Below are 14,252 nucleotides of genomic sequence, written 5' to 3'. Positions count from 1 at the left end.
ACGGAAAACAGGAGGGCGGGGAAGAGGTCTAAACTCCTCTGATAAAACTTCCTGTTTTCATTTTGACTCTCAATACAATACAACACGTAAATCGAAACTACTCAAAAACTGCAAGACGCAGGGTTCCTATGAAAAGGGCAAAATGGCCAAAAGGTGCAAGAACGAACAAGCCTAAGATGATCCTTCCCAAGGGCACCTATCTGTCTTGACATGCAAAGCCACCACACCCTCCTCAGTGATACCCTCTCCCTAACCCACCGCACCGGCGGTCTCCAACCCACCCCTCTGCTCCTGGGAAAATCCGCATTTTGGGATAAGATTTGTTTTTAGTCATTGATGCCTTAGTGCAACTAAGTCATGGGATTGTGCCCGGGGTCAGCATCTCATCTTTTATAAGAATATTTATATTTTATGGGGCGCCTGGGTGGTGCAGTCGTTAAGCGTCTGCCTTCGGCTCAGGGTGTGATCCCGGCATTATGGGATCGAGCCCCACATCAGGCTCCTCCATTAAGAGTCTGCTTCTTCCTCTCCCTCTCCCCCTGCTTGTGTTCCCTCTCTCACTGGCTGTCTCTCTCTGTCAAATAAATAAATAAAATCTTTAAAAAAAAAAAAAAGAATATTTATATTTTATGACACTTCTCTAAGCCAAAAGCCACGGGGGGGGGGGGGCATGTCTGAATACCCTTTGTGATTCCCTCAACATCACAATGTATCCACAACACAGATACTGAGTGTAAACAGCCTGGTAACTTGATACATGTTTACTCCAGTTTTCTGTATTCAGATTAGTTTTCACTCCTCATGCTACCAGTCTGCCCAGTGCTGGCCCAATCCCACCCTTGCACTAGAGCTCTGCTACTTTTCCTGGTTTCCTTTTCGTTTCTGTTAAAGTTTGCCAAGTGGAACTCAAGATGGGCTCCTTTCTCTCAGTGTTACCGAGTTTTTTACATTTTCGCCTTTTTAATTAGCCTTTAATTTGGTCGGGGGCAGAGTAGTAAGTCAAATGATCATGCTTGGTAATGAAGGACAAGGTTCTAATTAGCAACACATTGCCAAAGACTTCTATACAGGAGTCAAAGGTATGACCCACCCCCGCCAAAAAAAAATCATCGCTCTCTAAACTTCTTCCCGGAAGGAAAGACGGGGAAGCAATTAATATTCATTCAGACACAATATGGAAAAAATGAAGGATGTGACACTGAGCCAGAATTACTGTATCTCCAAAACCACCTTCTCACTAATTAAAATCCACACAGCACACAGCCAAGGAAAAAAAGAAGCCAGTATAACCTCAAAAGCAGTATAAGGTGAAGTCATTTTCCAATCACAAATGATCTGATCACAGAGGCGAGTGTCTCCAACACAAAGAAACTTCTCTGCTGGCACTCGCTCAGAACCACCGAAATGTACCAGGTGGCAAGTCAGGTCTGTTACATAATAATAAGAGTTTTTGTTATTTTCAAACCGCCTTTTTTTTTTAATAATAGCTTAACTGAGATATAATTACATACCACACGATTCACCCATTTAGAGTGCACAATTCGATAGTTTTTGATCTATTCAGTGTTGTACAACTGCCATCACAATTTTAAAACACTTGTCACTCCCATATGCTTGGACCCTCACCTTCAAACGCCCACCCCCCAGCCTTAGGCAACCTCTCATCTATTTTGTCTCTGCAGGTTGGTCTATTTTTGACATTTCACAGAAACAGAAACATATTTTCGTGTCTGGCTTTTTCACTCAGCAAAATGTTTTCAAGGTTCATCCTCTGTGTTGTAGCATGAATCAGGACTTCATCACTTTTTACAGTTGAATACTATTCCACTGTATGGACATACCAGTTTCTGTGTATTCATTCATCAGCTCACGGACACTCAGATGGTTTCTACCTTTCCGCTCTTATGAATAATGCTGCTGCGAACATCTGTATACAAGTTTCTGTGTGGACACCTACTTTTCTGTCTGCAAGGTCTACACCTAGGCATGGAATTGCTGGGTCAAATGGTAACTCTGCTGTCTGACGCTCTGAGTAACAGCCAAACTGAGTGCCAAAGCAGCTGCACTATTTTCCATTCCCCCCAGTAATGCGGAAGGGTTCCAATTTCTTCATATCCACACCAACGCTCATTAGCATCTGTCTTTCTGATTACAGCCTTCCTAGTGGGCACACTCTTCATTCAACTCCAAAGCAACTTGTTATAATTCGATGTTTTTCCTCCAGTCGGAGGACTGTTCAGACCGGATGCACCCCTCGCAGGAAACATTGGTCATCCACAGGCTCTCACGACATACTACATAATTTTTCAAGGTTAAAAAACATATTCCTGTTAGAGAGATCCTAATATTTTCAAAATCGGATCCAGGACAGGTTTTCTTGGCACGTCCCCGGCAACGATGAAGGGCAGGGCCCACTACTGCCTTTCCACGGGTCTCCCTAGGGACCCTGCAGCTCTGTCTGGTGCCAATTTGAATCCTTTCGACCACCCTGAAGTGTTTCTCACCCCGCCCCCTGCAAGAAATGTAACTTCTTACCGGGGTGCAGTCATACCTGCAGACATTCTGGGTGGTGAGCCGCGAAGAGCTTCCAGTCGTCCAAGGTGTAGTGTTTATGAATGGCTGTAAACATGGAGTGCTAGGGGACAAAACAGTAGTTAGGACAGGAAGTCAAACAAGCCCACTCTCCTCCCTGCATGGGCCGGGGGGACCCGACGACACAAAAGACCGGGGCGTTCCTGCCAGTTCACGCTTCACTTGCTTTAAATATGCTGAGAGCCAAGAACGGACGAAGGTGTCACCGGTCAAATCACACAACCGTGTTTTCCATTCTAATCTGATCAGACAACACTGCGTTCAGGACTCGGGAGGCTCTGCCGGGAGGCCAGGGAGGGAAGGGGGAGAGTTCTCAGGGCCCGAGCAGCAGGTGCCCTGCCCCAAAGAGCGCCCAAGGGCTAACTGCTGTTTGGCCAACCCAAGAGAACCTCGACTCTTACCTGAAAGTTCTGCTTCATGATCACCGTCTGCACATGTCTTGCTACAAGCTAACCCCAACAGACAGCTGGGATTCTTGAGGGAGGGAATTCGACAAATCGTAATCCCACATCTATGACTGCCAGCCCCACCCAACAACCACACCTGGCACAAACATGTCGTGTATCATTTGATCCCACTGACTTCTCCGAGCAACTTCGTACGGTCATACTAGCTTTGCGGACGGAAATGGAGCTTCAGCAATTTAACAACGCCTTGGCCAAAAAGGGGCAAAGGCCAGACTCAAACTCAAATCTGACTATAGAGCTCAGATTCCTTCCTCTCGCCTAAGTTCTCTGGGTCTGTGTCCCCATCTACACTTTCCCGTTCTAAAATTCCACGCCTGGGGCGCCTGGGTGGCACAGCGGTTAAGCGTCTGCCTTCGGCTCAGGGCGTGATCCCGGCGATCTGGGATCGAGCCCCACATCAGGCTCCTCTGCTGGGAGCCTGCTTCTTCCTCTCCCACTCCCCCTGCTTGTGTTCCCTCTCTCGCTGGCTGTCTCTATCTCTGTCGAATAAATAAATAAATAAATAAATCTTTAAAAAAAATAAAATAAAATTCCACGCCTTTATGAACTCGCACTAACTCAGTGGATCCCGAAAACAGAAAATTCCTAGTACACACACACACCCCCCACGGTTTCAGGGTACACTATTTTGCTGTGTTTTCAAAGTTCACGGTTTCAAATGATGGGGGTTCTTCCTGTGAAAACGGGCAGGATGCAGCAAGTTCCCCATTTTTCAGGGACTCCTAACTCGATATGGGAATTAATCTGGACTACTTACTTGCTCCCTGATTCCACCCACTTTCACACTGATCCATAATTCATTAGAAGCAATGGCTGAGCACAGAGCAGAGCACGGAAAAGACGAGGAGAAAAAAATACAAATTTCTTTAGCAATTAATTTATTAGCCTCCGGGCCGAAGCTCGGTGGGGGCTGCGGGCTGACAGAGACTACAACCGATCGCGGAGTCCGACAGACCACCGTCTACTCCATTTTTTGAATTCATCATCGGTTTGAAAATCTTCCTTCTAATCACTGGCTAATCATGAATCCTAGCACCTCCCGAGGTTTGACTTGCTGCCCACAGCGAGAAGCTCTTTCAACTAATTGGATTTCTCTTTCCACTTGGCAGGCATTAGCGATGGAAAAAGACACACACACTCTGCGCACATCAGAAGCAAACATTTCCCGTCCAGGGTGAATAAGGTGCGCTGCACCTCACCTATAGCCACGTGGGACAAAGGTCCTGCCCACAAACGGCTTTTCCTTTATTTCTCCCAATGCCAGGAGACCAGCTGCTCCCTTTGTAGGAAATGAGACTGGGAAGTGGCCAGAAGGGACCCTGAGCTTCTACAGTTAGCTGTCAGTGTGAGTTGGGAGGCAAATCCCTTATTCTGGAGTCAGTCTGGGTTTGAATCTTGGCTCCGTCTCTCCTGGTCTGAATGCCCTGAGCCCAGGGACCTCTCCTCTCCCTCTCTGCCTCAGTTCTGTAAAAGGAACCCATGCGGGAGGGGCTGTGGCAACATTACACACATTCTACCTACTATTTGGCACCTAAGTGCTCAGGAAATGATAAATGTTACCGCACAGACTGCATACGGAGCAGCTGGGCCTTACTTTCAAAGGCAAGGTCGCTCTTCTCTAACACGACACCAGCCTAACTTCGTAATATCTCTAGCTTCTCAGACTATCATGAGCATTTCAGGGAAGACACGCATGCAGATCTAGACCGTGTCACTGAAGGCGAAGTCCACACCCCATTCATCTTCTGGTTGCCAAGGGAAGACAAGCGCCCCCCAGCATGCATAAGACTCCGAACTGAACAGTTTGGCCACAGTAAATGACCCAAAATGCCTCCATTCTCTCTCCTCTTCTTTGTGTCCAAACAGGTCCAGGATGGGCACCTGACAACCTGTCCCGGGTGAGCAGCAGAGGGAACAAAGCCCACCATCCTACCTGCGACATCACCACTGCCATCTCAAATGTCCCCACGGTGTCCATGTTGGCCACAATGATGGGAATCCCTGAGTAGGTCTGCTTCGAATTTCGAAATGTGAAGGTTCGCTCGAGATCCACCTATTCGCAGAAAGAAAAAGAAATGCTTTGCTCTTTAAGTGGTTTGTGAAGAATTTCTAGAGTTTGGAGCAAGGGAAGAACAAAAAGGAAGTGCATGTCCCTTGGTCCCTTGGTCTCTTAGGGGCTGAGCCAGGTGTTCCACAGACAGGAGAGTTCCTCAAGAGAACAAGTGACATGGGGCGCCTGGGTGGCACAGCGGTTAAGCATCTGCCTTCGGCTCAGGGCGTGATCCCGGCGTTCTGGGATCGAGCCCCACATCAGGCTCCTCCGCTATGAGCCTGCTTCTTCCTCTCCCACTCCCCCTGCTTGTGTTCCCTCTCTCGCTGGCTGTTCCTATCTCTATCAAATAAATAAAATCTTTAAAAAAAAAAAAAAAGAGAACAAGTGACAGGCTGTCATCCAGGGACAAAGCTGAACCGGCCTCTTTAAGATCCTCAGGCGCGAGTACAAGGCCCTGGACGTTCTGCCATCAAACCAAACCTCGGAACCGGAAGTTTTTCTCCTTCAGGAGCCCCTCCCCACACACAGCCACCTTTTGTCCCCAGCCTGATCCATCCGGGCCCTAAACACCCATCTTCCCTACTTCCAAGCGCAGGAGGGACCATTCCCCTTCTGGAAAAATTCTCTCCACTCTTTCCTGCCGAGCATGGTTTTCCCTTTCATTCTTCCTGTCAGAGAGAACCGGACACTCCAAATTCACCCCGCAGTGAGCTGCAAACCATTAATCCCTTAACCCATCAACCTTCTCAGCTGCTTTGTGATTCTGAGCATCTTTCAGAGAGCTGAGAGGAAGTACTTGCAGCCATCTGTCTACGCTTATCAACACTTGCTCCTTTGACATGCAAATGTTGGAGGGAGGGCCCTCCCCTTCTACCTTAACTCCGACTTCAGGGCATTGGTGACTAAGCCAGCTATCAGGAATCCAGAAGGAGAGCTAAACCAAGATGGTGGGCTCAGCAAAAGACACATGCTAGGGCCAGACACTCACCAAGAGCTAGCAGAGTCAGAACCACTTCTTTGAGCCAAGCAGATCCGAGGCTTGCATGCTCATGGATCCATTCTTCACCCTTTTCCTGCCCCCTCTTGCCAGAGGAAGGCCACCCTTCCCTCTCCCCACCCACCCCCGTCAGGCTCCATTGCACAGGTTGGTTTCTGCCAACGGAAGATTGAGTAGGAAACTGAAGGATAGTGCGGGAAAGGGAGGAAGGGCCTGTATGTAGTCAGAACCCCTCTGCCTTGGCCTGCATGGTCTTGGTTCCAGCTTTTGCAGAGTGATCCCAGTACTTGGGCTCCAGTAACATCACCTCCTCCCTTTTGGAAGTGGTTTTCCACTGTTGCCAATCTCTGGGCTGCCCCAATATCTCATCAGGCATGTCAGCGGAGCTCGGATATCTTGCATTATATTCCCTGTTTTACACATTCAGCACTGTCTGTTTCCTTGGCCGGACCTTGACAGCCACAAGACCATCCCTGAAGTGGGTGCTCCCCAGGGAGAACCAGCGGGAGACACACAGGCGCGCATCTTCAGCTTCTGAGATAATCCCCACCTACATTAATGGTGGCTTCATGAGTACATCAGCAATAATCATTTCCAACCAGTGTTCACCTACCCTTCCCCGTCCCTTTTCATTTGAGACACCTTTCACTTCGCAATCATGTGTCAAAAAACACCAAGGGACCCCTTGAGCCATTTAGCCTTTCCATGCAACTCCCCCATTCTCTACACAACTCTACGTCCAGAAGGCTTCCTGGGTGAATGACGTCATAAATATGTCTGCTCTGGCCTTACACAGCGAAGATGAGAGGAAATGAGAGGCAGTCAGTGCACGAACAGGAGGGGCAGCTCCTCCCCTTCTCTACTTCCTTCATTATGATTCTTGGCTCTACTTCAGCGGAGCAAGTTCGATTTCCACTCTGAAAGCTACCTGAAGGAGTCTATTAGTTGCCACTTTCTGTGCTGCTAAGGGCACTCTAATGTTCTGGCTTTGTGGGCTTAAAATAATCAGAATTCCGAGGTCTCCAATGACTCATACTCCTCCCCAGATGCCTGGGGAGGGCTGCTACACTCTGCACCCCGCTGAGCTCACAATGGGTTTTTCTTGGCACCCCAAAACCCTACCAGCAGTATCGAAAAAACAGAGCTCTTCATGGAAAAAGGTCAGCCTTGACAGTGAATTCCTGCCCTTATTTCTAGTCTCCATGTGGTAGATTCCACACAATCCTTAATTCTAAGAAGGAGAAATAAAATTATCTTCCTCAAGTAAGAATAAACTATTGGCACTACATAAAAATAAAAAGCTTTGGGTGGCTCAGTCGGTTAAGCATCTGCCTTCAGCTCAGGTCATGATCCCAGGGTCCTGGGATCGAGCCCCATGTCTGGCTCCCTGCTCAGAGGGAAGTCTGCTTCTTCCTCTCCCACTGCCCCTCTTCCTGCTTGTGCTCTGTCTCTCTCTCTCTCTCTAATAAATAAATAAAATCTTTAAAAAAATTTTTTTAAATTAAAAGCTTCTGCACAAAGGAAACAATCAACAAAACTACAAGGCAACCGATGGAATGGGAGAAGACGTTTGCAAATGACGTATCCGATAAAGGGTTAGTATCCAAATATATAAAGAACTTATACAACTCAACACCCCAAAAAGGAATAATCCAATTAAAAATGGGCAGAGCACCTGAATAGACATTTTCCCAAAGAAGACATCAGATGACCAACAGACACATGAAAAGATGCTCAACATCGCTCATCACCAGGGAAAAGCAAATCAAAACTACAATGAGCTATCACCCCACACCTGTCAGAATGGCTAAAATCAAAAAGACGAGAAACAACAGGTGTTGGTGAGGATGTGGAGAAGGAGGAACCCCTTGCACTGTTGGTGGGAATGCAAACTGGGGCAGCTGGTGTGGAAAACAGTAAGGAGGCGCCTCAAAAACTTAAAAATAGAACTACCCTGTGATCCAGCAATTGCACTACTGGGTATTTATCCAAAAAAATACAAAAACACTAATCCAAGGGGACACATGCACCCCTATGTTTACAGCAAAATTTGTCACAAGAGACAAATTATGGAAACAGCCCAAGTGTCCAGCAAATAATAAATGGATAAAGAAGATGTGGTGTATACATATGATGGAATATTACTCAGCCATAAAAAAGAAGGAAATCTTGCCATTTGCAATGACATGGATGGAGCTAGAGAGTATGATGCTAAGTGAAATAAATCAGAGAAAGACAAACACCATATGATTTCACTCATATGTGGCATTTAAGAAACAAAACAAATGAACAAAGGAAAAAGAGAGAGAGAGGCAAGTCAAGGAACAAACCCTGAACTCTAGAGAACACACCCAGGGTTCCCGGAAGCAGGGTGTGGGGGGATGGGGGAAACAGGTGATGGGGAGTAAGAAGGGCACTTGCTGTGAGGAGTACTGGGTGGCGGATGGAATTGCTGAATTACTATACTGTACACCTGAAACTAATACTACACTGTATGTTCGCTATGTCGGAATTAAAATTTTAAAAAAGAAAAATACATTAAAAAAATGTTAAATTACCTTCCCCAATCTTATTCACACAGACAAAAAGACACATGTACACACACCCCCAAAATACACCACTTGTTCACCGAGAGAGATATTTTAAATATCCCAGCCTCCCAGAAACAAAACTTGGCATTTAATCTGCCACAGCTGGTCAAGACACCAACTACAGCACCTCCAAGTTGCCACTCTGCTAAGCCTGATTTGCAAGGGAACATAAAGTCGTAAACTACCCCTCCCCCACCTCAAAAATACATGTTTTTGCTGCCCTTTAAACGCACCTTCATTGAAGTCAATCCTATAGCCCAGCACTTGGGGGGCCAAAAATACAAATGGGGACCCACCTATCCCATTTCTAAAGACCTCGATGTTCTGATGGAGCTAACAGCCTTCCCCAGAAGCATAAGCCTACTACATCATGTTCGATCCTCCCACCTTGACAAACACGATTTCATTCATCACCTGGAAACTACCAGAACGTGGTGTTATGGGGAGCCAGCCCCTGGCCTCCGGTCCACGCCTTCTCCTCGTCCCACCCAAATTCTGATGTGCACACACAGACACCCCAGTCTGCTCACTAAGCCCCCCCACACACACACACACAGCTGCTGCGGGGCCATTCTCTGAGGTTGGAGGTGAGCACGGCAGCAGCATGGCAGGTCCTTGGGAAAACACACTTTGGAAAGGAGCCCTTGCCAGCCTTGGAACTAGCCTGAAGCCATTTGGGCAAGGAAATCCAGGATCCTGAGTACCTGGAACATGGCCTAGAGGAGAAGCCTGGCCCTCTGGCCCTGTCCAGTGAGGAGGGGGTACAGGGAGCAGAAGGGCGGTGTGGGGTGGAGGTCCCTTTTGCCTAGATCTATAGATGATACTGATTGAAGCAATTCTCTTATTAAATAAATTATTATGCGTCTCACCTGTAAATGTAAGTCTACAGGGACAATCCCTCTTATCTTTACAGTCCTAGTGGCTCAAAAGTGTGGAAGAAGTTCATGTCTGACCAAGGGGTGAGAATGATATTGTATTTTCAGGGCAAGGCTTGCTGGGCCCCAGCCCAGCTTTCCGAATGTTCTGTCCCCTGCAGGCTTCATCACCGGTTGGCAGGATCTGGAGATGCCGGTGCAGCTGTGCGTTACTGGAGAGCCCCAGGGTTCCACAAATGGAAAAGACTCCCGCAGCCGGCCCACAGCATCTGTGTGCACATCAGAATCGTTGTAGGACAATTTCCAAAATACGCATGCTCATGGTGCTCCAAACTTAGTGAAAACCTTTGTGTTGAAGACAAGATGTGCATTTTGGAGTGTCTCCCTAGGTGATTCGCGAAGAACAATTCTACTCAAACCCTCTGATTTTACAGAGCAAAATTTACAGAGGCTGGTACGGTTTGCAATGTGTCTTCCAAAAAGATGCCGAAATGCCAACCAACGGTACCTGTGAATTGTAATAGGGTCTTCGCTGGTGATCAAGGTAAGATGAGGTCAGGAGGGTAGGGTCCATCCCAGTATGACTGGTGTTCTCAAAATGGGAAAATGGGGACAGAGACACACAGAAAGGGAGAAAGTGGTGTACAGATGAAGACAGAGAGGGAACGATACCTTACAAAGGCAGGAACACCCAAGACCACGTAAACAAGCAGAAGTTAGGAGAGAGAAATGTAACATTCTCTTTCATAGCACTCAGGAGGATCCAGCCTGTGCACACTTTGATCTGGAGCTCCCAGCCTCCTGGACTGTGAGACAATAAATTTCTATTGTGTAAGCCGCATAGTTTGTGGGACTTGGTTACAGCGGCCCCATGAAACTTACACAGAGCCAAGATACTAAAATAGCGCGGAGGTTGGACTAAAAGGCAGGTCCGCTTGTTCCCAGCCCTATATTCTCTCCACTGACATGCTCTGATCCTCTGTGGGCCAACCTGCTGTGGACCCCGGAGGCTCAGTCCAACTTCCCTGGACTCAGTCCACCTCTCCCTGGACCGCTGGTAAAAAAAAAAAAAAAAAAAAAAATCACTAGTGAGTTTTAACAAGACTAAATTCTCACTGTGTCTAGTCTTCTCTGTCTTAAGTGGCCAATTTTCTGTTGCAAATGTCTTCATTGTCTGACTTCCAAAGTTATGTCTGTGTTAATAAGTTTTTTTTTTTTAAGTCTTACCCTAGGTTAAGGGTTCCGGTGGGACACCAGAGCCAGGAATGGGTTCTGAGGAAGAACGGATCAGGGAGTAGGAATGACTCGACCTCCCTCGTGTGTCAGATAAACACGAAGTTCTTGTTTCAGTCAACAAACATGTGACTTCTTTTGAAAGGATTACCCAAATTCCCTATGCGGCCCTGTGGAACTTTATTCTTATGTACCAGGGACTTGTATGGACAGTTGAGAGATGACCTCCTGTCTGGCACAATCACAGTCAGGCCACCTGGGCCACCTCCAGGGGCTACACCCTTTGCCCCGAGGGGGGCTGACCTTTGCCCCCAGGGCTGACCTTAAATTCATTTTATCTGAGGCTTGCAGAAACGCCCCTACAGGAGTACTAGAACATCTAAGCGGGAAACCACTCTGCCTTTCTCTCCACTTCCTGCTCGCTGCCTCATGATCCATGAGCAGACCTAGCTCTCAGCAAAACTGTTGCAGTGATAAATCTTGTCAACAGTCAAAACTCCCCTCCCAGCCAGATATGCTCTGACAGGCTGTTTTCTCTCTCCTGGCTCCACTCAGCTCTGCTCTCTGGTTAGGCTCAAAGGCTGTCTGTTTACCATTTTTTACCATTTAGTTTCCAATTTGCATGCAGGTATTACCCCTGTCAGGGGATGTGCATTCTAGACTTATATCTGATCGCACAATGAAAAGTTCGGATCATCTCCCTATAAGAAATTTCAGGCAGCCACAACAAACTGAGAAAACCCTGAGAAGGGATTAGAAGCCTACTTAGATCTAGGGGGAACCAGATCCCTCCAACATCACCAAAGCAGGCAGGTTATGGGACGCAAACAGCCAGGCACCTACAACCGTTAGGGGAACCAATTGGAAAGACAATTCCAGTTAACTCTGGTTTCCAGGCACAGGGCTGGCAAGCACCCACAAAAACGGAAATATGAAAACATTTCTCAAGGGCACAGAGTTCTCACTGCAATGTGTACATGGAGATTGCAAGGTGCCCCTGGAAGCCAGGACATTAATAGTTTCAATCAGACCAAAGTATGAAACCAAATGATGCATGACATCATACGAGTCTCTAGAAAAGAATAATTCATTCTATTGCATAAATTCTAAATGTTTTACCTTCTCAGGATGCTTCCCGGCTCTGAAAATACATATGATATATCCTCGTTTTAAACATGTCATTTTTTCTTAAAATTAAGTTTTTCTCTCCTAAGTGAATTTTGAACAAATACTGAAAGAATATGGAGGCCACCACCACATGATTCGTCTGCCCTGAATCCCCCCACATCTTGTCTTCTAGCCTTAGCTACAGCCCACCTGCCACCCAAACTATTTCTTTTTCTTTCAAGAGTCTGCCCCGCTCTGGTAGCACTTTTAAGGACGTGATGAAGGACAGGAAGAGGGCAGTCCAATCTCGAGTGCTAAGGGTTAACCATTCCTGGCCTCTTGCAGTCCTGTCCAGTCCCATCCTGTCTGGGTCTAGCTGCCACCCCTCCTGCTTGAGAAGGTGACTTGGTCTGGTCACCGGCTAAAAGAGGACGCTTCCTTAATTCAAACCAGCCGTTGGCTGGCACCACCAGGCACTGCAGTCAGGTCTGGGCACCGGCGGGCAGCCGAGTTCCTTGCAAGGGGATTTATTTATGATCTTGAGGAGCGGAGTGTTTGGAAGAGCTTGCTGGCTCAGCTTCCTCCTGTTTACTCCTGGGGCCCCAGCCTCCAGATGGAGTCATTTCCTCACCTCCTTCTCCAGCTCTTAAAAGACCAGGCAAAGCCATGGTCACCAGCACACACCCCCTCCGGGGGACTCTGCTTTCCTGAGCAACTAGTTTATCCTTCAGACTTTCACCTTCCTCACGCCCAGCAGGGGCATAACGCTCCCTCTCCCCTGGGGCTATTGCCCGTCCAGCGTCCACCTGTTCCTCAGGCTTTGATCTCATCAACACACAACCAGCAAAACTGCCCAGGGTGTCCCTATTTGCCTCCCACCCCTCACGCCTGGGCCTCAGCGCTTTCTGCTTCCCTAAAACCGGGCTGGACTGCAGCTGTCCAGTAAGCGGGGTGCCACCAGGCATGAGTCCCCAGCCTCACTCCCAGCAAGGTCACTGAAACGTGGAAAGTAAACCCTGAACTTCTGCCGCCCTGGAGTTTGCCTGTTTTTTTAGACATTAAAAAAAAAAAAAAAAATCCCATTGCTGAAGCAGCAAGGGACAGTCCTCCGCACTGAGACCCAGCGCCGAAATCACAAAGCTCTCCAGTTGTGTGTCCTCTCCCTTTACACCTGGGCTCCACGGGGTCAATGGCTCCCTCTCTGCACCCCTCCAACCACCCCCCATTCTTTCTAAATCAGTTGGCCACTTGATCTTTGTTCCTCTGTGGTCTAGTCTACTGTGTCCTTCCCCCCCTGCCCACCCGACCGGACGGACTTAGAATTTTACACCGGAGCTGGGTCCCTTAAAGACACCTCAAGTCCTGGCAGGCAACCAGCTGGCTACCCCCTTTCTCAGCGGGGGGGGGGGGGGGGCGGTCAGCATCCCAGCATCCCATCCATCAAGAGACACACGGAAAAGCCGGCAAGGTTAGCACATCCCACCTCCTTCCAAGGTCCTCTCCCGAGCCACCCGGAAAACAAATCCCACCCCACTGCGGCTTTCGGAGGGCCTCACCTCGGCTCGGCTCCTGAGGCTGCTTCGCTTGGGTCGGAGCAGGACATCCTTGAAGTCCAGTTTGAGGTCAGCATCTATGCGGGGCATGGTGCGGCTCGGCGCGCTGAGGCAGGCGCGGCTAGAGCGGGCAGCTCCTTCCTGCAGCGCGGGCGCCCGGCGCTGGAAACGGGGGGGTGCCCGGGCGCTAGGGGCGCGGGGCGGGGAGTGCGGGGGGCGGGGAGTGCGGGGGGCGGGGCGTGCGGGGGGCGGGGCGGGGTGGGAGGTGTGGCGCGGCGTGCGGGGGCGGGGCGGGCGTGCGGGGGCGGGGCGGACTTGCCTGTGGCTCCTCGCGGGCAGTGGGGCGCGCACGCTGCGCCCCTAGGCCTCTGTATGCTGCGGCCGCGCTGGGGCTGCCCCAGCGCTCCGTGGGCCCGCCTTTCCTCGTCTCCAGCTTCCCCCGCCCGGGCAGTGGTGGAGAGGGGGCGGCGGGGTCGGGCGGCGTACAGACAGACCAGTGGCTCCGAGGTTGGCAGCGTGACATTTTTAACAAAACTCCCCCCGCCCCTTACAAGCCTTGGCTCCTTGTGGTGTCCGAATTGGCGGGGGTCACAGAAAAGGGGGACTGCGCATCGTCATGTGGGACACCGAGGTCCCCCCATAGGGAGGAGACTTGGCGTATGACAGCCTCACGGGAGGGAAAAGGCCGCTCCCTGGGAGGTTTTGTTGCTTTCTCTAATTTCAAGACCTGTGTGCCCATCAAGTGCTGAGTCAGCCCTCTGGCATGCCAAGAATGAACCCTGGG

General features: G+C 49.2%; 1 protein-coding gene across 2 annotated transcripts in view; it reads right to left on the bottom strand.

Moving 5' to 3' along the window:
* Positions 1-13,656, bottom strand: part of GMPR (guanosine monophosphate reductase) — a 45,221-nt gene extending 31,565 nt beyond the window's left edge. The window contains exons 1-3 of one of the 2 annotated variants that reach the window (XR_006782257.2): positions 13,472-13,656; positions 4,993-5,112; positions 2,552-2,635 (exon numbers count right to left, since the gene is read on the bottom strand). Coding sequence is in view for 1 of the 2 variants with exons in the window: in XM_045811586.2 (XP_045667542.1) it covers positions 2,552-2,635; positions 4,993-5,112; positions 13,472-13,558 (291 nt within the window). In the remaining variant the exon portion in view is untranslated. The remainder of the gene's footprint in view (positions 1-2,551; positions 2,636-4,992; positions 5,113-13,471) is intronic. The other variant, XM_045811586.2, reaches the window with a different exon arrangement.
* Between the last annotated feature and the right edge of the window lie 596 nt (positions 13,657-14,252).

The sequence above is a fragment of the Ursus americanus genome, chromosome 32 (assembly GCF_024610735.1).
Source record: "Ursus americanus isolate L20-20 chromosome 32, mUrsAme1.1.p, whole genome shotgun sequence".
Lineage (NCBI taxonomy): Eukaryota > Metazoa > Chordata > Mammalia > Carnivora > Ursidae > Ursus > Ursus americanus.
Note: the sequence above shows the minus strand (reverse complement) of the source record. Positions and strands in the feature narration are given on the sequence as shown.